The sequence below is a fragment of the Xenopus tropicalis genome, chromosome 1 (genome assembly GCF_000004195.4).
Source record: "Xenopus tropicalis strain Nigerian chromosome 1, UCB_Xtro_10.0, whole genome shotgun sequence".
Taxonomy (NCBI): domain Eukaryota; kingdom Metazoa; phylum Chordata; class Amphibia; order Anura; family Pipidae; genus Xenopus; species Xenopus tropicalis.
This window is the reverse complement of record NC_030677.2, coordinates 67,212,261-67,236,534: the sequence shown is the minus strand read 5'-3', so window position 1 is coordinate 67,236,534 and position 24,274 is coordinate 67,212,261. Positions and strand designations below refer to the sequence as shown.

Genomic DNA, 24,274 nt, shown 5'->3' with positions numbered 1-24,274 from the left:
TGCCCCTCAGCTACAGCCACCTGCATCTGCAAAGCATCATAGTTTATCTGCTCAATCTTTAACCTTTTTCAGAGATTTTGAAGATGCCACATTTGCAACCTTTTTCTTAGATAATATTACACATTTTTTACTACAAAAAAAGGGGCATACAAATGTACCACAACCAGCAGTTTCAGAGGAAGGGGGGGGGCATAAAGGGAACCTTGTAGATCTACAAAGTATATTAAAAGTATATTATACAGCCATTTTTATCTAAAGACATGAATTATTGTGTTTTCTATCACACTAACACCAGAATTAGTGAATTGCATCATTATAAAGTTAGCAGGGCACATTATAAATAAAATTATGCAAACAATATATTTAAATTTTTTTATGAAAAGTTTGCTTTCGTTGTCGGACTGAGATGGCAGGGGCCCACCAGAAAACCTTTGACCATGGGCCCACTCTCAAAGCTTTAATTCCTCCTCTCTTCCCTCAAACTACTATCCTAGTCTCCTTCCTCTACATACTATACGCTATTGTTCTATCCATCAAGCTTCCTTGTTCCCATACAGAAATAGGGGATGACCATGAAACAGGCCAAATAGTCAGGAGCAGGAGGGCCTACTGACACCTGGGCCCACCGGGAGTTTTCCTGGTATCCTGGTGGGCCAGCCCGATACTGGTTGCTTTGACCTTCAATACAGGTATTTTGAGTGCAGTGGTTTCAACCCCCTTCTATTCACCATTATGTTTATAAAGGGCATTACTTATATAGTTATACAGGTATATGTGAATCGATTTCCCTTAAAAACATCAGTGCTACAGAATGAAAATAATGTAGTATTTTTTTCTAAAACACATTAATGCACATATGTAACGTTATTGTTGAAACAGGGCAATATGTTGAAAAGTGGAGTTTGGGCCTAGTTCCTGAACCTCCTTGCTCTATTTAAGAAATACACACCAGTTAGTGTGGGAAGTGCAGCCTGATTGGTAAAGTAAGCTACAGAATTAAAGGCAAATTTCATCCACAAGTTATTGAAGAAAAAACATATATAATATATGTATAATATATAGTATAGGATCTCTTCTCTGAAAACACGATACCCAAAAAGCTCAAAATTACAAGAAGGTCATGTTCCTTGGAGATCATTTTAAGCAAATCACCAATTTTTTTAAATGATTTTATTTTTCTCAAAGGTAATAAAAATTTAGTTGTACGTAATCCTAATTGCATAAATCCATTTTATGTTTTTTCGTACCCTTAATATGACCCTAATTGTCTTTTGCTATGAAACTAAAATGTACCATTTTTGGATAGATGGAGCTATGGAACAGCTGTATGTAATGTTTCCCCTGCTGCTCTGTTTTTACTGTGAAGCAGCTGATCCAAAGACGACTTCTATAACAGAACTATGTGCTGGACTATTTGCTATTGTGCACGAGCAAATATTATGCCCTTAAAAGTGATTCCTGCTTAAAGGAGAAGGAAAGGCTAATAAAGAGTTAATCTCAAGCTGCAGGCATACCTTCAGTTCTCTCAATAGTGCCCTTATGTCTCCCCATATTTCTCCTGTTCAGATGATCAGAAGCCTCATAGAAAAAAAAAATGCTGAGCTGTGTAAAGAAAATTCCCATAATGCCTCGCTCCTGCACCAAGAGCAAGACCCCTGTACATGCACAGTTTGTAAGACTATGAGGAAGCTTCCTGCTGATTGGCTCAGATCACACATTCCTATGGGGAAGGGAGGGAGTTCTTAGCATTCTCGAGGGTGGGGGAGCAGGAGAGGAGAGAGCTGCGTGTCTCTAGCACAGGAATTTACAGAGAAGGAGACAAGAAATCCTGTGTTTCTTTTGATAGAGAACTCAGTGCAGCATTTCTGTGAGTGCTTATGGCTGTATTTACATAGACCTTTCTGATAAAGCTTACTTAGTTTTTACCTTTCCATCTCCTTTAAATAAATGACTTTTTATGGTACTGGTGATTATTTGTAGCAGTTCATCATTTCAAATAGCTCCTTGTATTAACTGGTTTTTGTCTAACGAACTCTTCCAAACAGGGGTAGCTATCCCTGCCCTTGGTGCCAAAGTCACTGTAAGTTTTGGAAGATCAGAACAGACACAGTATGCTGGGTTAATTGGGTTGTGACTCTACATGAAGGATATTGCAGGATTTAACACATACTAACAATGTAATTTTCTGCAGGGAAGTTGCAAGGTAAAAAACTCATGGGAAAAATCCTTCTGCCAAATGATATCACAGCAGGAGTGCTATTTGAAAGAATTGCAATGTTTTCTGGGTGGATGGTTTATTTGCTGTGCCAGGGTTTTGTTTCCCCATTGTATCAATTTCATCTTATTCTCCATGGAGTGATGGTGAAAAGTGGCACTACGGTGCAATAAGAGGCAATCAATAAGTACTGCACTACCACGTATGTTGGTGCTTTGGATGCCTCTGTAGGGTAAAGGCCTGCTTGGTTTGGTCGTCCATGAATTGTGCTGTGTACATAAAGTTCACCACTCAAACAGGAAGATAAAGGACCTGGTTTAAGGTGGCCATACATGCACCGATAATATTGTACGAAACCTCGTTTCGTACGATATTCGGTGCGTGTATGGTATGTCGGTGGGTCGACCGATATCGCAGGAAGCTGCTGATATCGGCCGACTCGCCGATCGGACCAGTTGGAAAATTTTGATCGGGCGCCATAGAAGGCGCCTGATCAAAATCTCCCTTCAGAGCTGAATCGGCAGAAGGAGGTAGAAATCCTTTTGTTTCTACCTCCTTACCTGCCGATTCAGCCCTGAATGGTGTGTGGCACATCTGACGATGTTTCGTGCGACCGATGGTCGCACAAAACATCGTCAGATCGCCACGTGTATGGCCAGCTTTAATCACTAACGTTTAAAGACCTGCCAACCTTTTCAACCTCACAACACAGAGGATAGAATGAAAACAAAGTGGATTATACAGCTATTGTTATCTAAATACATGAATGTTTGTGTCTTTAACCTCAACTCATCATATGTACCACCATTTGCTTTTGCAACTTTAAAAAGAAAGCACAACATGAATAAAATTATGCAAAAAATGTGAGTGATTTTAGTTCATTTATTTCCAATAGGAAAAGGTCATTTTTACCTTCATTCCAGATGTGCCAGGTGCAGATGTTACAAGCACCACTGAGCTCAGAGTCATTAGGAGAATCCATAGGCTCAATCAACTACTTTCTCATACATGTCGCTGATTATTAGATCCCTATTTATTAAAATTTGCATGTGCACTTAATTATAAAAAAAAAAAACCTCAAACTCAAAAAATGGTAAAAACTTGTTATTTCTGACTGCATAGATTCCTAGGAACAAACAATTAAAAGGTGTTCTTGCTCTGCCTAGTTCTAAACTACTAGGATTGGCGCACCCTACAAGAGGACTTCTGTTCAGTACAATATAACTATTTTTTATAATAAGTGGGCCCTGGGGACTTAAGCAAAAATGGTACACAACAACCTACTCGCCATTATGTTAAGGTCAGTAGTTAGTTATATATGGGAAAAGATTTCTTTTAAAAACATCTGTGCTTCAGAAGGAAAATAATGCAGCATTTTTAAAATGTTTTTATTTTTCCTTATGAAAAACAAGTTTAAACAAAAATCAGTCATACACTTATATAGCATATGAATAGCAAATAGAAAAAAGGTAGAAAAAAAGGTAAGAATAGGAAAAGGGAGAAGGAACGGCAAGGTCAGGTTACATTAATCTATGATCAAATTATAGAAATATCACAAAAGTTTGGATTGAGCAATTATAAAGGAAACCCCACTCTTAAATAAGAAGAAGTTCGGTAGCTTTTAGATAGTTTCCATTATTATTGCCCAAACTGAATCTACCCCTTAGAGTCCGTTATAAGCAGATACCACATTTTTAAAATTATTTTCTTTTTCTCAGTAATAATTAAACAGCACCTTTTTCTTGATCCTAATTAATTGCATAAATCCATATTGGTGGCAACAAATAATATAGGTCTTATGTAATGTTTAAATGTTTTTAGTAGCCTTCAGGTAATCCAAATTGTATTTTGCTCTAAAAATCCATGCAAGCATTTTTTTGGTGATGGTTTGGCCACTGTAGATCAGTGTTTAGTTTTGGATAAGATTTTCTTATCAGAGCAAATGTGTGCTCCAGGTCACTTGGCTACATTCAAATGTGGAAAATAATAAAGCTTCCTAGAGATATGAAAAATAAAACGAATAAAGCCTTTTATTGGCACAGAAAGATCAACTTTTATGCTTTTAAGGAGCACAGTGATGCACAAAAAAAGTACTACAGGTATAGGACCCATTATCCAGAATGCTCGGGACCAAGGGTATTCTGGATAAGGGGTCTTTCCGTAATTTGGATCTTCATACCTTAAGTCTACTAAAAAATCAATAAAACATTAATTAAACCCAATATAAAATATATTATTTTGCATCCAATAAGGATTCATTATAACTTAGTTGGGATCAAGTACAAGGTACTGTTTTATTTTTACAGAGAAAAAGGAAATCAATTTTAAAAATCTGAATTATTTGATTAAAATGGAGTCAATGGGAGACAGGCTTTCCGTAATTCGGAGCTTTCTGGATATCGGGTTTCCGGATAACGGATCCCATACCTGTATATTTATCATAACCATGAACATGATCTAGTTTCTTAGTGTCTGTAACTGATATAGAATGGGTCCCCATCATACAACCCCTTTAAAACTTAAAAAAAGGGGCTTGGTGATAATGTTCCTGGCCCTAACACAGGGAAGGCCAGTTGCATCCCCATGTCAGTGCCTTAATCCCAGACCATTTCCTATATCAGGAACCAAGCTTGGACAGAAGGAGTTATGGGTCATCTCTATGCAATGTTTCTCCTGGTTTGCTCTGTTTTTTTCTGTGATGCAGTTATTGCAGAAAAGACATGAGAGGACTGTGCAGGACATTTTTATTTTAGTGACAGTTTATTTGCAATTGTACTGGAGCAAATATTATTCCTTTAAAAGTGGTTTCTGCTAAAAAATAGGTGACTCATCAATGTCTTACAGAACATGTTGAGAGGATCTTCAACTAGTGATTTTTAAATGACCAAATACCAGTGTATTATTATTGCATTACACATATATTTATCTGGTTATTGAGTTTCTTATATGACAATTTAACGGCACATGACCTGATTCAGCAATGCTAATGCCAAGATCTCTATGTTGCAGAATACAGTGCATTTGAAATAAAGCTATTTACATTTCTGGCATAGGGATAGTTTAGAATATGTGTATGGATCTTTTGTTACATTTGGTTTCTAAATTCACATACTACATGCTTATCACATACTCTCAGTCTCCTACTGATTTTGGTCTGGGCTGCTGTCATGGCAGCCTTGTTATACACACAGAAAGCTGTGACTGGCAAAGTGACAGTTGGACCCTACCAATACTGGTCATTTCAGAGCGGTTGAGCTTCTTATGAGAGACTCAGTGCTTTTCTTTGCTGGTGCGATTTGAGAGAGATTTCGGTGCGATTTGGATTTTCGGAGAGTTCGAGAGCGCTTTTTTGGGATCCCCCAACAAAAGCATTTTTTTCTGCAGGTATTCCAGGTGGAGGAAAGTGCTTTTAAGCATATTCTCCACCCCAAACATGGAGTCTGTCTCCAAGAAGAGAAGAAGACAACAAGAGACAACTATGGAAGAAGAGATTAAGAGGAAGAAGATGAAACTTCTGGACAGCCAGGAAAGAACAGGTACTCAGCCAGAAAGCAAATGTTTATTATTATTGATTTATGAAACAGTTGCAGAACAAGGGTTGACATATAGTATCATTTATGCAACCTGTGCCATTAGACAGGGGCAATGTGGGTCCCATCTATTTTGTTTTTATCAAGAAAAACAAACCATATGGGAAAATTTGATCTGAAAATCTAAATTTTATTAAAATGGGACTTAGGAGGATAAGATAATCAAAACAGGGACACTTTAGTAAATGGGTAGAAGGAGCATTTGTCCTTGCTACCAGCAGCTCTCTCCTCTGCTATACCTTCTGAATGATACATTACCAGAAATAACAAACCTATGTATTAGGCTGTGTAAGGCTACAATTTAATTATGTTATGTTTTATTTTTATTATTTTGTGTTCATAGCATTTATTATTTAATTTTCAGTCGCTTATTCAAACCTCTGCTCAGGGGTGTTAAAATAAAATCACAAGAAAACTTTGGACTTTTTCACAACATACTGTCCCACCTCCGATTTACATTACTGTAAAAAAAAAAAAATGTTTAACTCTAAAAAGTTAACCCATTTTTCAAGGGACCAGAAAAAATGGTGTAAAATCCAGGAAAATGCAAAATTAGGGAAATGTATTATGCATTAAGTAATGGTGGGGCCACAAACACCTGTTGTAAAATGCAGGAATAGCAAAAATCAGAGTATGTAAAATTGAGGTTTCACTGTATACAGTATATATAAACACCATTTGGAATATAATTTTTTGACCTAAACATTTGTATCTATACACACCACCCCCCATGGCCCTTGCATGCACTTTAATAGTGTAAAATTGAGTGAAAATAGCAATGATATGTAGACTTTGTTTTTACTTGGTACCTTAGTTATGCTATCATTCTAAACTGCAGATGAGAAAACAAACGATAAAAACCAACCATCTTCAAACAATAAATAGTGTAGATAAGAGTGTAGAAAAACTGGCCAAGTAATCCAACCATAGAACGAGACTTTACATTTCAGTTGCTTGTGGTACTGGTGGTTATTTGCTGAATGTGCTGTTAATAAGATTCCTTTTCTCCCAGAAGAAAGAAGAAGCCAGGAGAGACAGCCCATTCAAGCTGAGCGTCTACCGGAACACATTATTACCAACTATGAGTTCCACTCGATTCTTGGCCGAGGCAGGTTTGGCAAGGTGAGTGATGTGCTCAATAGAAAGGGACCTCTATGTACAGTAAAACTGAGGAAGTATGAAATGGAATTTGGGATTGTGAAAAATTGTATATTGATAATAATTTTACTAAACGAAAATAGGGGCATGGCTAGGGCTGAAGTTACAAGTAGGTAGGTAAAAAACGTGTCTATTATGTTATGAACAGCAGCACAATATATGAGCAGCTCATCAGGTTAGCTTGTTTCTCCTTACCATTCTTGTATCACCTGGCTCCTGTCTACTAACTTTTCCAAACGGTTAATATTGTGGTTAAAAAATGGGGTTGGGGTAGATAGCTAACCCTTTCTTGGGTTCAAATGCTCCTTAGACCAGATCAAATAAGGGTTGGAAGGAATTTTTCTACAGTGGGGTCTGCTGAAAGATTCCAAGGCACCATGGCAGGCCAGAAAACCCTGTCCAGAATAGCTTATATATAGAATATGTTCAGTTTTCTGAATTGATTGTGTAAAGTAAGTGCAAAGTAAGTAAATAGCAGAATGCAAGAAATACAGGTCACTGTAACTTTAGGAAAATCAGACCAGGCACCATGCTGGGTGGTTGTAATTGTACATTAACTTTATAACAGGATTTAAGGATATTATTGCACAGCAAACTTACTTATATGGCATTATCTGAAGGGAAGTTGCAAAGTAAGATGCTCATGGGACCAGTCATATAATAATTCAAGCTCCTTCTGCCAAATTATATTCGTCACAACAGGTGTTATTTTTGAAAGAATTGCAGTTTTCTGAACTGAAGTTTTCTGGTTACTTTTCTGGATGGGTGGTTTGCTGTGCCAGGGTTTTGTGGACAACAAGCCAACAGCAAGGCACAATAAAAGCTAATTTTATTACCATCTGCAGTGCTAATTCTTATGTTGCCATGCTTTGTATACTTCATTACTCTGTGCGAATCAAGGCCCAGTATTTTGCAACTTGCATGCATGTTAATGTGCACAGAACCTTTAATAAATGAATTAAATAATTAACTTTGTATTTTTTTTTAGGTTTTTTTGGCTTCCATAACCACGAAGAAAGATCGCGTGGCTGTAAAAGTCATCAGGAAGACACCTAAGGACGAGGAGAAGGACATGATAGAGAAGGAGGCCAGAATCCTGAAGGTTGCTTGCGGCAGTCCATTCTTGTGCCGTGGTCATGCAGCCTTCCAGACCAAAGTAAGTTACTTCCAATGCTGCCATACCGGTTGCCGATCCCCAAAGCTCGGTTACATGCCTTTCACCATATTTCCAATGCACAGCCTGCATTTATATCTTTTATATATTGATTCACTTTTCACCTCTTAGGAATTCACGTGCCTTTGGCTGCTGTACATGGTAATGGTTACAATAGATTTGTTCACTGAGAAGCCTTTGAAACTGCTGCTTTAAATCAACACAGACACAACACAACAAGGACAAAACTGCAATTTTATATCCAAAGCCCCATATTTTCTCTACAGCCTGTTATTGCATTCACTGTATAATCACACATTACTATGCTCACAGTAAGCCTGATTAAGCATATATCCTGCATATTTGTTCCTTTTGTATCTAGTCCTGCTAAGGGACATGCCTACATTACATGTGATAGCTTTGCACTTTTTGTTCATGTGTTTTAACACTCTTCCCTTCTGTTTCTGCACTCAGCAATATGCTTTTCTGGTGATGGAGTATGCAGGCGGAGGCAGCCTCAGCAATCTGCTGGGCATCAAGCACCATCTGAAAAAAAGACATGTCATGTAAGTAGCTCTGTACTTGTGACAGCATTGAAAAGAATTTACATTACAGGTATAGAGCAATGGGAAAGTCAAAAGGCATCAGAAAAGTGGATATAGGAATACAGCACGGGGATGTACCAAATCCAAACTTGTGTCTGTGGTAACAAAACTGAAAAATAAAAGTCATATAAGTGGTACATGCATGAGTATTCAATGGTCTTTATGACACTTACAGTTAAAGACTGGGTTGTAAAACATTTACGAGACACTAGACATTGTTTGATTCTTGGAGCAAGGAAATAATATTGAGAATTCAGCGCAGCTATTAATATGTGCTTGTTCTTTTTTTCCTCAGCTTTTACTCTGCAGAACTGATTTGTGGTCTTCAGTATCTCCATTCTCTAGGTATCATCCATCGGTAAGTACAAACCTGGGGTTCTTTTTTTCTGCATATTTTCTATTGTTCAGTTCATATTTAAGGTAAAGATACAAATATGTAAAGTTGCCATTTTAGGCTGAAATCCACCCTGTCCAAAATATTCTTAATGTATGGTTGATTCACAAATATTTTCCTGTGTCTGTATTAATCGCTTGAGCTAAGGGGCCTTGATCAATGGTTGAAAATTCAAGTGGGGCTTTAACTGAAAAAGTTTGACAACCACTGCTCTACAGCATTCAGCCCAGAGACCTTTCTCCTGTATTAAGAGCAAAATGTCCTGGTTTTTACTCTTGGAACAATATTGATACAACATCTGGATATTATGCTCCTCCAACCAGTGGACAAAGGGGCATGAACAGGACAGAAATACAAATTCATGTATTTATGAACCCACTGGTTCCTCTGAGCTGGACTATCCTTTAAAGTACATTTGGGACATTGTTTTGGCCTTATATTCCTGTGGTTGTGGGGTCCTTGGGAGTGGGCAGCTGTCGTACCAGGGAGTTCAATGTATGGAGCTTGGAAATGATTTTCTGTAACACTTTATAAGGTGAATAAAGAAGGTGGAAGATTGCTGATCTTAGAGAAAGGCACAATGAGTATATGGAGTGAGGTGGGGGTACTGAGCAATTAGGTTAGGAGAGGGGAATCAGTTGGTATTAAGCAAGGAAATGGGGCTTGATTGGTAAGAAGTGAAGAAAGGTAGGATGAGGATTTTGAAAGATGTTTTAGGAGGCAGGAATAAAGGGCTGGACCCTAAAATATCGTGGAAGAATAACTGGTGGCACCTGAGTGGATTTGACAGTAAGGTAGGTGAACAGTTATAAAATAAGTACATGGTGCCTGAGCACTCATGGAGTGAGTAGAGGGAACTAAAGAGGATATAACACTATAATATAAGGGCTACAGTTTATAATATAATTATAGCCACAAAATGATTTACTATCTCTCTCTTGCAGAGATCTTAAGCCAGACAACATCCTGCTTACCAGTGACGGACACATAAAAATTGCTGATTTTGGCATCGCAGCAGAAGGAGTTTTTGGCCACAAGACCATCCGTGGGAAAACTGGAACATGCTGGTACATGGCCCCAGAGGTAGGAAACTGCTCAATATATTTAAAGCCAAACATGGGATTGCTGAAAGAGTATGAACAAATTGAAAATGAAAATATGACGGGTAATAAGAGTTTTAGTGCATAGATAATTCCCCCGCATAATGCACTTCAATTTATCTGTGCACTGTCTAATTATTTAACTCAAAAGGACAAAACATGGAGTAGCTTCAGCCTCCCTGTTTGTGGGATTAAAAAAATAAGCAACATGTATTAATTTATTTTCAGGTTCCCACAAAGTAGCAAGTGTTGCAAACACTTTACCAATGTGGATACTTATTTGTAACCCTTGTGGTAAATCGCCTGCAAGTTGCATGTATGTTTTTTCTTCATAATAGTAGCATGAGATTTATTAGGTGCAAGAAAGCTGTGTGCAAAGGGAGCCCTGGAAAGTAACACTTCCATAAGGAACCATACATTGGTGCGAGTATCTTTCTAAATAGAATTTATTTTGAATTGTGGGGTTTTGCACATTGCACTACATCTTGCATTAGTAAATGAGCCCTTTCTGAAAACGTGTAAGAGAATAAAGTAGCATGATACCTTACTAATATTAATGAGTTATATTTATATATATATATATATATATATATATGTCTCTGCTGGCATCTATAGCATGGTTGCTGTGTCTCTATGCCCTCCAGATGCACAGAGGTGAGAATGCTATATCGCCTGCATGGGGGAGGGATTCTTTATCTGCTGTCAAACATTTTTTTCTCCCTCAACACAATGACCAGGGTGAGGAAGTTGTCACATTTGCCAGTGTAGACTGCATATTTGCACTATACTGATAAAAAGATGGAAATGTATAAAGTGGCAGCTGGTGGCAGCTTTTGCCACTCCTGGTAAAGTGGTAACTGAGGCAAGTTCCTTTGCTTACCTCATGGCAGAAAGAGATCTGAATAGATCACCTGATTGTACAGCATAGGTCCCTGTTATCTTGAGAGGGCTGTTGCTACTGGTGTTTGACTTTGGCCAGTTTCGTGACCATATAACCTGAACCCAGCCTGCCCTGGCCTTTACCTTAACTTGATCCCTGCTTAACCCTCTTGTTTATTTTCCTTGGATTTTATTTCATTGCCTGTACCAGCAGTGCTTCTGTTGCATGTCCTGCCTGAATCTAATACAATTATTGCCCTATATCTGTTTTCTAGTACCTGGGTCCTTCTCAGTCCGTACTAAACCCTAATATGTTGGTGTTCATTTGCCCTGATAGTAAGCACAGGCCCTTGTGTAGGCTGCTAACTGTCACAATGTAATTACTTTAATTTTTCAAAGTTTATTTCTATTTTTCCTCCTTTATATAGCTATAGTATTTTTTGGATCATATATGAGAAATGAATTAGCTTAATCCAGTAATGTTATAGAAAGATTTCATGTGAACACAGTGACTAAAGATTCTGTAAACTTAAATTTATGTTGCAGTTTGGTGATATTTTTACTTTATATTCCAGATTCTTGGTAACAAGAAATACAACGCGGCAGTAGACTGGTGGTCATTAGGGATAATACTCAGTGAAATGGCCACTGGAAGATCCCCATTTGATGACCACTACCACCAACAGGATGTGAGAAGTTCCATCCTCACTGAGAAGCCGGTGTTTCCTGAGGGGATGAGCACAACATTGCAAGATCTCCTGCAGAAGGTGGGTTTGAGCAGTTAATCTGTTGGCTACACAAACTGCAAGGCGTTTCTGGGTGCTGGGCTCTCAGGGGTCACTCACCATTGGGGTACTGCAATTATCAGCTTGGGCAGAACTCCAGTAGACATAATTTGCTGGTGCTATATACAGTAAATAAATCATGATAGAAAGTTAAAAAGTCTTTTTTATCAAAAAGTCTGCACTGACCAAGTTTTATGGTGTTTCACACTCTTAATGGCCAGTGACAACCTGAAAGATCCCTATCTGTGGTGTGTGCCTATTGTTGGGGTGTATTTAGTATTGTACAGACTTTTTAATTGATCAGTTAATTTGTCACCCCTGTAACTGATGCCACCATATAAAAGTAAATGTTCGAAGCTGCATCTGTGTTTTCTGTGGGGAAGGATAACCCTACTCCTTAGTACCTGCTCCATAATTTGTGTGCCCTTTTCGCTTTAGCAGTTGACCAATTATGCTCATTTTATGAATTTTTTTCTGCTGTTACTGACTGAAGGATTATGACAACAAAACAGTAAATCTGGGGGGAAAAAATGATGGGTTATTTAAATGTCATTAACATATATTCTGGATAATTTGGTTCTTGATAATACATCCCTTACCTTTATGACACTGAAAATAGCAAAAGCAATACTTTAATACTCTCCCAATTTTCTCTATTTTTGTAACTGTGGGTGATGCTGGGAATATTAATCTAAATGGGTAAGAAAAGCAGCAATATGATGGTATTTTTACAGTTACTTTCTTACTCATACCTGACAAAATTTTAAAATAAAAAATTGGGACATTTTGGCCCATGCACCTGATCTGCCCTGACCACACCTTATTACAGCACAGTTGAGTTGAATGCCATGTAAATAACTATTCTTTTTTCTCTTAGCTTCTGAAGAAACAGCCGCACAAACGTCTTGGGGTGAATGGAAATATAAGGGAACATTCACTCTATAGGAAAACTAACTGGGAAGACGTTGAAAGGCAAAGGATTTCACCACCAATTAGATTTGAAGCTGTAAGTTAATAATTGTGGAATGTACTACTCCATTCTTTTTTTTGCTACAGAACTGGTATATACTGTATTATATATTTGTATCAGACAAGTAGGCTCAGAAACTATTACACAAATGTATACAGCAGTAGGGCTGTTATTAAAGTACATTTATATATCTAAATGCGCATCATAATATAGGTGTAAAAAGCAAGGCTGATATCAGGGGGTCACATGGGGTACTGTGGCAGAGGGGCCCCAAGAAATGTAAAAGTGTGATTTGGGTGACTCACAGGAGGCAGCTGGGCTTGCATGGGAGTGGCGGGGTTTGGATTTTGCAGATAATAAAGTTTTGAAACTTTTACTTCCTGAGACACAGCTCTTTGGAGCACAAAGAGTTGAGCACAATCTGTTCATCCATGTATACAGAATGTGTGGGAACTTGGCAATACCTGGCTGGGCATGTCCTCAATGTCCCTAGCTTGCACAGGTTTAGGAATTCCGGGGGCTAAAGGTATAGGGATTTCTAATCTGGTGCTGGTTTGTTGCAGGTGACAAACAACATCCTGTGCCCCATGCCTCTTATACTTAAATGAATAACAATGATAACAATTTTTACATATCTTAATGATTCTTAAAGAAAATAGAATTTTGTAATTTAAGCCAGTATTTTGTCAATGGATTCTTATACTCACTCACCATAAGTACCAATTCAGACACTGAAACCTCCAAGGCAAATGATCCCAACTCTCCCAGGCTGAACAGTAAGGGGGTGGCTTAATACTTGTGTTTGATTTTTTTTCGCAATTGAAGTTTTCTTGCTCTTAAAAAATATTAATTCAAATTATAGTTAAAAAATTCCAATATATGGTATATATTAAGTACAAAAATCCTCAAAAACTCAGTTGTAAAACTTCACCATATAAAAGCTTGTGAGTTTCTATGGAAGTCAATGGGACTTGTCAAGCCATATTTTGAATCCGAGATATGACAATTTTCGCGCTTTATACGAGTTTTAAAACTCAAGTAGTCTTCATTAGTAGAAGAGTTTACAACTGAAGAGCATTCAATATGTAAACTTGAAAATTGATAAATAAGCCCATAAATGTTAGTTACTTAAACAAGCCAAATATGTTACCATATATGTCACCAAAGGAATATGAGCACTGCCTTACAACAACAATTTTTATAATCTTGGTACATTTAAAATTTCCAGTTTGGAAAATTGCCCCTGTAGCCACAGAAACACTGTTTACGATTCATATGTTAAGTAACCCATTCAATATTTTCTGTTGCTACTTGGTGTGGGTTATTCTCAGCAACACTTACTTATAGGGGCTGATTTACTTACCCACGAACGGGTCGAATGGAGTCCGATTGCGTTTTTTTCGTATTGATCGGTACTTTGCGATTTTTTCGTATGTTTTGCGATTTTTTCGGATTCTTTACGAATTTTTCGGATCCAATACGATTTTTGCGTAAAAACGCGAGTTTTCCTATCCATTACGAAAGTTGCGTAAAAAGTTGCGCATTTTGCGTAGCGTTAAAACTTACGCGAAAAATGCGCAACTTTTCGCGTAAGTTTTAACGCTACGAAAAATGCGCAACTTTCGTAATGGATACGAAAAACTCGCGTTTTTACGCAAAAATCGTATTGGTAACGAAAAATTCGTACAGAATCCGAAAAAATCGCAAAACATACGAAAAAGTCGCAAAATGTTCGTTTTCAAGTCGGAACTTTTCCAATTCGGGTCGGATTCGTGGGTTAGTAAATCAGCCCCATAGTGTCCCTGAGTTGTGATCAATTAGTAACTAGAGGTCTTCTGACAACTGTTCTGACAATTTTTTTTTGTCTTTCAGGATTGCTGTGACTTTATAAGTACCGACCTGCCATTCCTGAATGGCAACACCGCTGTGGATTCAGATGACTGCATTCTCGAATGCTTTACATTTGTGAATCCCAGCTGGCAGGAGTGAGTAAGTATGTGCTGCCATGACTTGGCTACTGACATCTAGCTGGTCATTCACCTGGCACCTTTAAGTCATTCAGCACACTGGCTAGCTTCTCAACCATTTTGTCTGCCCTTACCACCCTCTGTGTTGTCCACTTGCTCACCAGAAATTTACCAACACCTACTCAAGCCCGTCTTTAGCATGGCATGGTACCTGATGCACTTAATCATTCAAATGCATTTTTTATCTGTGTCCATCAAAGTCTACATCACATGACCATACAAAGTGGCTTTATCTCTGCCACTACTATCTGCAAAAGTGACTGGACCACTAAGGATATTTGCCCCATGGTTACACACATGTCCATACCACTGCCTGCCCCTCTAGACCATGCTGCCACTTGTTCCTACTGACGGGATCACTGCCTGCTTGATCCTACCTGTTCCATCTAGCGATATCACTGCCTTTTTCATTAGACTTTACCTGCTCCACCTGGTTCTACCATCATTGGCCTTACCACCAAAAACAGCACCTTATTTAAAAATCACTATTTTTGCTGATTAAACATTCTGTGCAGTTGTCCCCACTTCTGATGAGGGGCCATGTCCTTGGTAAGCCTTTGGGATAAGGGGTAATTTTTAAGTGGCTTGCATAAGAATCATAAGACACTGCATATAGCATACGGGGAGGTAAGGACACAAAGGTATTCACACTTAAATATTAAAATACGTAAATATGGAAATCGCTATGCAAGCCTTTATTTTGTATTACCCCTTATACCACTGGGCATAGGGTAGGGAATGGGTGGGCCAAGGACATGGCCACTCGATCAGAATTGGGTTTGAGACACCCTGTACAAAGTTTTAAAATTTTAGCACAAGCAGCACAAATATAAATAACTTACTGTCCATGGATCTAAAAGTCATCAGGCAATGGTTTATTTATAGTTTCAGGTTAACTATTTATCAAAATTTGTAGGGGTAGGTATGTTCAGGCAGGTAGCCGTAGAGTCAGATGGAGCAAGCAGACATGTCTGGCTTTGCCATTACTGACCTTACCAACGCCAACAGTACCACTTTTTTTATTTGAAAAAGGTTTACTATTGTTCAGTTGTCTCCACTTGTGACGGGGACCATGACCTTGGTAAGCCTATGGGATCAGGGGCAATTTTAAGTGGTTTGCATAAGAATTCTAAGACATCATCTAAATCATACAGGGAGGTAGGAAAAAGGAGTCAAGGACCTGAAACTCCTCACATGTAAGACAACCTTTAGGCAAGCATTTATTGTGAAATTACCCCTTATTTCTAAAAGGGAGTCAAGCACTTGAAACTTTTCATGCTTAGAAATTGGGGAAACGTCTATGCAAGCCTTTACCCCTTATACCATTGGGCAAAGGGTAGGGAATGGGTGGGCCAAGGTCATGGCCCCCCGATCATGCTGTGGATTCTGTGGTATGATCAACACCTGTTTTACTTACCTGCTTTATGTGGTTGCATTACCCTTTGCCCTACTGTCCCAATCGATATATAAATAGTTTGCCAGTGCTATTCAGCCAACCTCAATAACATAAATTGTCTGTAAATTGTCATACTCCTATAACTCCACAAAGTAAATAGTAGTTTTTACTAATATCTTATTTATAGTACATCAAGTAATATTTCTTTCAAACCCACATTGGATAACTTTTTTCACCTATAGTGGGTCTAATTTCACCTACCTGGACCTGCAACCAGCATTTTTGCTTGCTAGATACAAATAGACACACTAACTGATAATACATGCAGCTGCCTACAACCCACTTCCTGATCAAACCAGGTTACATCACCCCATCCTGAAAGTGATAGCAAATGGTAACGTCATAAAAAAAACCCTAATACCTGGGGTTTTTTTTATTTGTCCAACCTTAAAGTATCTAGCTACTGACATTTTTCTTAATATATATTTTTTTCCATTATATTTTCCCTCCAGTGTTCTAAACTGGGTAAGAGTGGAAAGTTGTTAGGGAAACTAGGGCGATGAGGATTGTCACTGTTAGTGGGACTGGGGCTTGGGGAGGAGGGAAGAGTGTGAAGGGAAACTCTTAGATATTTTAGGGGATGATGCCAGCTGGGATGTTCCTGGAGCTCACATTTACATGGGAGAAGTTTGTCGGTGAGTATAACTCTGGGAATATGAAGGGGACCTTCTAGATGGTTTAGGGGATGATGCCAGCTGGAATGTTCCTGAAGCTCACAATGACATGGATGAAGTTGGTGAGTATAACTTTTTATATTTGTAAATATATCTATACATTATTGTGTGTGTACTTTAAATTAAAGTTACTATAATGTTTATAGGTGTTGCTGCCCATGAGGGATTGCGCAGTGGAGCACAGTGGCCTTGGATCTTATTCAAAATGTGACAGAGCTGTCCAAGGTAAACTAATGTAACAGTTATGGTAAAGGGATAGGTGATACTTGTTTAAATTGTACACTGGCCAAATGAATGGATAGCATGTGAGCTGACATACACACGTCTGCCCTCACTTCTGTCAATTCTGATTGCAGGATAATCTGTTTACCTGACCCCCTGACTTACCATTAATTCCAAAGTGGTTGCACAGTATGGTCTTAATCAAAATGTCCAACCAAATCGGTTATGGAAAAAGTCAACACAAGATTTATTTTGCTTCTTTTTAATTCAAACTGCTAGCAGCGCTACAACTTCATTGTAACCTAACATATGGTAGACTTTTCACGTTACACATAGGTTTGTATTAGGAACAGGCTGTAGCACCACTTTAGCCCTGCATGTTTACTAGCAGGCTGATTTACTCTTCTTGAACTTCTGTTAGTTATACAGGAGAAGTCCTCTTTTTAATTTCCGTTTGTAATGCCATCACTAGCCTGCTGGTTAAACTATAAGCATTTGCAGTAGTTCCAGTCAGAATGTAAGTGTTCCCTGTATGGCTGTTAGATATGTTTGCCATTAGCAGCAGGGAAGTGAGACAAGAGGGACATACCGTAAGTGCAGGGGCTAGCCTTGATATCAGTAGAACTAAACCACTGCCGTTTAGCTAGAAAACCTCATAAAATTCTAAAAAAAAGTATAGTGTAGCACCAGTTTAGAGTATGTAAGTAGATTATAGAGTGTAGCACATATGTAGTAGCTGATATTGCTAACATAATTGTAAAAAGTCTTTAAAAATGGCCTTATATATGAATATGTATTTTATAGTGTACAATTACTTTATAGTTTCCATAAAATTACCTTGAGCTTAAAAAAATATATGTTTTGTATAATGCAATGACATTTCTTCTTTTTTTATTGATACATTATTACAGGACGCATATGTAAATCCTGCAGAGGAAAGTGCAGAGGAAGATGAGGACCATTTTTTACTCTTCATTTGGAGCCAGCTGAGAAAGAATCAGAAGACACAGAGCAGAAGCAAGTGGGCAATTTGGAAGGCCCTTAGCAGCAGCAAATAGCAGATACACAGCTGGCAGGGCCATTATGTCAAAGAACTTCCAAAAAATCTGGACAGATTTGAAATAAATGTTAAATATTGTCTTGAAATTTTGGTGTCATTACAATACATTATCATTTTAGAAAAAAACGATTGTAGGATTTCTGTGCCAAATGCTGGGAAAATAGAAGTATGACTTGCCTGATGTCCTGAGGTGAGGCCTGACCTTGAGTATGCAGTGCGGTTTTGGGCTCCAGTCCTTAAGAAGGATATTAATGAGCTGGAGAGAGTACAGAGACGTGCAACTAAACTGGTAAAGGGGATGAAACAAACTATGAGAAAAGACTGTCAGGGTTTTCTCTGGAGAAAAGGTGCTTGCCAGGGGACATGAATGAGGGAGAATAAGGCCACCCCTTTAGGCTTCATAGTGGGGGAGGGCGTGAGCACTGGGGGAGTTATATAGTGGGTCTGTACTTTATGGTCTTTGTCTTTTTTTCAACCCAAATGCAATATATCATAAACCTTCATGCTGCTAACATATAGGTACCATATACTGTATATGCCTATTTATCAAACAAGCATGGGATGACTTTATAATTACATGCTGTGACCTTTGGGACGGGGGAATTGTGCAGATTGGTGCAGATAACTTCCACCTGCAGATACATCTCTCTGTGGTTACAAAAATTGGCCACTAATAAAATTAGTAGTAAATAGGGGAAACTGTAGCTGCAACTGCTTCCGTGTGAAATTCTTTAATAGCCATATGATATACAAAAATTAAAGCAAAGCAGCAAGGCTTTAAATGCTGTATGTAGCTGTTCCATTCTGGGACCCCAACTTCCTCTGTTTATTTTAATGGGATTTATTAACGATGTTATCATTTTTAGAAATGTTAAAACTAGGATACAAATTGCCACTCAAATGACATCAATTTTTACATCAAGCTCATCACTCAAACACGAATCCATGTTACCTGGTCCGATCACTTTCTCTTAAATAAATCAGCCACCCTTTGCAGAACAGGGTAAATGCCCCTCAGCTACAGCCACCTGTAGCATCATAGTTTATCTACTTTTTCAGGTTAAAGGAAAAAGAAAGGTAAAGTCACTTGGGGGTGCCAAAATGTTAGGCACCCCCAAGTGACTTTAACCGCCTACCTTTTACCCCGGGCTGGTGCCGCTGTCAGGAGAAAACAGCACCAGCCCGGGGTAGCTGCCGGCGCTTCCTCCTTCCGGCTTCGCTGCGCGCGCATGCGCAGTAGAGTGAAAAGCCGAACTTAAACATTTAAGTCGGCTTTTTCGCTCTACTGTGCATGCCCGGCCACCGGCAGTTTAGGAAGTGGAAGGCGGAAGGAGGAAGCGCTGCGCTCCAGGTGCCCCGGGCTGGTGCTATTTTCTCCTAACAGGGGCACCAGCCCGGGGTACAAGGTAAGCGGTTAAAGTCACTTGGGGGTGCTTAACATTTTGGCACCCCCAAGTGACTTTGCCTTTCCTTCCCCTTTAAAGATTTTTTTTGAAGATGCCACATTTGCAACCTTTTTCTTAGATAATATTACACATTTTTTACTACAAAAAAAGGGGCATACAAATGTACCACAACCACCAGGTTCAGAGGAAGGTGGGGGGCATAAAGGGAACCTTGTAGATCTACAAAGTATATTAAAAGTATATTATACAGCCAATTTTTATCTAAATACATGAATTATTGTGTTTTCTATCACATTAACACCAGAATTGGTGAATTGCATCATTATAAAGTTAGCAGGGCACATTATAAATAAAATTATGCAAACAATATATTTTAGTTTTTAATGAAAAGGTTTCTTTGACCTTCAATACAGGTGTTTTGGGTGCACTGGTTTCAACCCCCTTCTATTCACCATTATGTTTATAAAGGGCATTACTTATATAGTTATACAGGTATATGTGAATCGATTTCCCTTAAAAACATCAGTGCTACAGAATGAAAATAATGCAGTATTTTTTTCTAAAACACATTAATGCACATTTGTAACGTTATTGTTGAAACAGGGCAATATGTTGAAAAGTGGAGTTTGGGCCTAGTTCCTGCATCTCCTTGCGCCCCTGCTACGTGAAATCATGTAGCAAATCCCCGACAAAGGGAGGTGAAGACCCCTGAATAAGTAAATATTGTAAATGGCTGAATAAATCACCTGCATCACTATTGGTGTGTGCAGCTCCAGATTTTTTACTTTATTGTGACTGAGACGTTGCCAGGTGTCAGGGAGCGCTCTATTTAAGAAATACAGACCAGTTAGTGTGGGAAGTGCAGCCTGATTGGTAAAGTAAGCTACAGAATTAAAGGCAAATTTCATCCACAAGTTATTGAAGAAAAAACATATATAATATATGTATAATATATAGTATAGGATCTCTTCTCTGAAAACACGATACCCAAAAAGCTCAAAATTACAGGAAGGCCATGTTCCTTGGAGATCATTTTAAGCAAATCACTAATTTTTTTAAATGATTTTATTTTTCTCAAAGGTAATAAAAATTTAGTTCTACGTAATCCTAATTGCATAAATCCATTTTATGTTTAAATGTTTTTTAGTACCCTTAATATGACCCTAATTGTCTTTTGCTATGAAACTAAAATGTACCATTTTTGGATAGATGGAGCTATGGAACAGCTCTATGTAATGTTTCCCCTGCTGCTCTGTTTTTACTGTGAAGCAGCTGATCCAAAGACGACTTCTATAAGAGAACTATGTGCTGGACTATTTGCTATTGTGCACGAGCAAATATTATGCCCTTAAAAGTGATTCCTGCTTAAAGGAGAAGGAAAGGCTAATAAAGAGTTAATCTCAAGCTGCAGGCATACCTTCAGTTCTCTCAATAGTGCCCTTATGTCGCCCCCTAATTTTTCTCGTTCAGATGATCAGAAGCCTCATAGAAAAAAAAAATGCTGAGCTGTGTAAAGAAAATTCCCATAATGCCTCGCTCCTGCACCAAGAGCAAGACCCCTGTACATGCACAGTTTGTAAGACTATGAGGAAGCTTCCTGCTGATTGGCTCAGATCACACATTCCTATGGGGAAGGGAGGGAGTTCTTAGCATTCTCGAGGGTGGGGGAGCAGGAGAGGAGAGAGCTGCGTGTCTCTAGCACAGGAATTTACAGAGAAGGAGACAAGAAATCCTGTGTTTCTTTTGATAGAGAACTCAGTGCAGCGTTTCTGTGAGTGCTTATGGCTGTATTTACATAGACCTTTCTGATAAAGCTTACTTAGTTTTTACCTTTCCATCTCCTTTAAAGAAGTGACTGGTGATTATTTGTAGCAGTTCATCATGTCAAATAGCTCCTTGTATTAACTGGGTTTTGTCTAACGAACTCTTCCAAACAGGGGTAGCTATCCCTGCCCTTGGTGCCAAAGTCACTGTAAGTTTTGGAAGATCAGAACAGACACAGTATGCTGGGTTAATTGGGTTGTGACGCTACATGAAGGATATTGCAGGATTTAACACATTTGTCTTTATAGGCTATACTAACAATGTAATTTTCTGCAGGGAAGTTGCAAGGTAAAAATCCTTCTGCCAAATGATATCACAGCAGGAGTGCTATTTGAAAGAATTGCAATGTTTTCTGGGTGGATGGTTTATTTGCTGTGCCAGGGTTTTGCTTCCCCATTGTATCAATTTCATCTTATTCTCCATGGAGTGATGGTGAAAAGTGGCACTACGGTGCAATAAGAGGCAATCAATAAGTACTGCACTACCACGTATGTTGGTGCTTTGGATGCTTCTGTAGGGTAAAGGCCTGCTTGGTTTGGTCGTCCATGAATTGTGCTGTGTACATAAAGTTCACCACTCAAACAGGAAGATAAAGGACCTGGTTTAAGGTGGCCATACATGCACCGATAATATTGTACAAAACCTCGTTTCGTACGATATTCGGTGCGTGTATGGTATGTCGGTGGGTCGACCGATATCGCAGGAAGCTGCTGATATCGGCCGACTCGCCGATCGGACCAGTTGGAAAATTTTGATCGGGCGCCATAGAAGGCGCCTGATCAAAATCTCCCTTCAGAGCTGAATCGGCAGAAGGAGGTAGAAATCCTTTTGTTTCTACCTCCTTACCTGCCGATTCAGCCCTGAATGGTGTGTGGCACATCTGATGATGTTTCGTGCGACCGATGGTCGCACAAAACATCGTCAGATCGCCACGTGTATGGCCAGCTTTAATCACTAACGTTTAAAGACCTGCCAACCTTTTCAACCTCACAACACAGAGGATAGAATGAAAACAAAGTGGATTATACAGTTATTGTTATCTAAATACATGAATGTTTGTGTCTTTAACCTCAACTCATCATATGTACCACCATTTGCTTTTGCAACTTTAAAAAGAAAGCACAACATGAATAAAATTATGCAAAAAATGTGAGTGATCTTAGTTCATTTATTTCCAATAGGAAAAGGTCATTTTTACCTTCATTCCAGATGTGCCAGGTGCAGATGTTGCAAGCACCACTGAGCTCAAAGTCATTAGGAGAATCCATAGGCTCAATCAACTACTTTCTCATACATGTCACTGATTATTAGATCCCTATTTATTAAAATTTGCATGTGCACTTAATTATTAAAAAAAAAACCTCAAACTCAAAAAATGGTAAACACTTAAACCCAAGAAATGTTATTTCTGACTGCATAGATTCCTAGGAACAAACAATTAAAAGGTTTTCTTGCTCTGCCTAGTTCTAAACTACTAGGATTGGCGCACCCTACACAATGCCTGACGAAGGGGTACACCCCCGAAACGTTGCTGTCTTGAATAAACACGCAGGGGCTAAGCCCCGCTTGCACCATACTTGTTGTGCTGGCTAAAATTTCTTATTGGACTTTGTTGGGAGCGCTGACTCTCTGGGCCGTGCACCAAGTACTAAGCATTGGAGGTGGTAAGGGTGTGCTGGTGGGACTTTTTCTTGTATTGAATGATATTCGGCACCCTACAAGAGGACTTCTGTTCAGTACAATATAACTATTTTTTATAATAAGTGGGCCCTGGGGACTTTTAAAACGTTTTTATTTTTCCTTTTGAAAAACAAGTTTAAACAAAAATCAGTCATACACTTATATAGTATATGAATAGGAAATAGAAAAAAAGGTAAGAATGGAAAAAGGGAGAAGGAACGGCAAGGTAAGGTTACATTAATCTATGATCAAATAATAGAAATATCACAAAAGTTTGGATTGAGCAATTATAAAGGAAACCCCACTCTTAAATAAGAAGAAGTTCGGTAGCTTTTAGATAGTTTCCATTATTATTGCCCAAACTGAATCTACCCCTTAGAGTCCATTGTAAGCAGATACCAAATTTTTAAAATTATTTTCTTTTCCTCAGTAATAATTAAACAGCACCTTTTTCTTGATCCTAATTAATTGCATAAATCCATATTGGTGGCAACAAATAGTAAAGGTCTTATGTAATGTTTAAATGTTTTTAGTAGCCTTCAGGTAATCCAAATTGTATTTTGCTCTGAAAATCCAAGCAAGCATTTTTTTGGTGATGGTTTGGCCACTGTAGATCAATGTCAAGATTTTCTTATCAGAGCAAATGTGTGCTCCAGGTCACATGACTAAATTCAAATGTGGAAAATAATAAAGCTTCCTAGGCATAATAATCTTTAGAGATAGGAAAAATAAAAGGAATAAAGCCTTTTATTGGGACAGAAAGATCAACGTTTATGTTTTTAAGGAGCACAGTGATGCACAAAAAAGTACTATAATTATCATAACCATGAACATGATCTAGTTTCTTAGTGTCTCTAACTGATATAGAATGGGTCCCCATCATACAACCCCTTTAAAGCTTAAAAAAAGGGGCTTGGTGATAATGTTCCTGGCCCTAACACAGGGAACATTTCCTATATCAGGAACCAAGCTTGGACAGAAGGAGTTATGGGTCATCTCTATGCAATGTTTCTCCTGGTTTGCTCTGTTTTTTTCTGTGATGCAGTTATTGCGGAAAAGACATGACAGGACTGTGC

General features: G+C 38.5%; 1 protein-coding gene and 1 long non-coding RNA gene across 2 annotated transcripts; both read left to right on the top strand.

Annotated features, from left to right (window-relative positions):
• The first annotated feature begins 5,501 nt into the window (after nucleotides 1–5,501).
• Nucleotides 5,502–15,490, top strand: LOC116410975 (protein kinase C theta type-like). Its single transcript, XM_031902722.1, has 9 exons — nucleotides 5,502–5,751; nucleotides 6,818–6,927; nucleotides 7,952–8,119; nucleotides 8,591–8,682; nucleotides 9,017–9,079; nucleotides 10,060–10,198; nucleotides 11,670–11,861; nucleotides 12,757–12,885; nucleotides 14,722–15,490. Exons 1-9 carry the CDS (start codon nucleotides 5,649–5,651, stop codon nucleotides 14,836–14,838), a joined length of 1,113 nt encoding a protein of 370 aa, XP_031758582.1. The 5' UTR covers nucleotides 5,502–5,648; the 3' UTR covers nucleotides 14,839–15,490.
• A 768-nt stretch (nucleotides 15,491–16,258) lies between these two features.
• Nucleotides 16,259–18,374, top strand: LOC116408307. The gene is made up of 2 exons (XR_004220862.1): nucleotides 16,259–17,231; nucleotides 18,140–18,374. It is a non-coding gene; the product is annotated as an uncharacterized LOC116408307 (long non-coding RNA).
• Nucleotides 18,375–24,274: the final 5,900 nt, after the last annotated feature.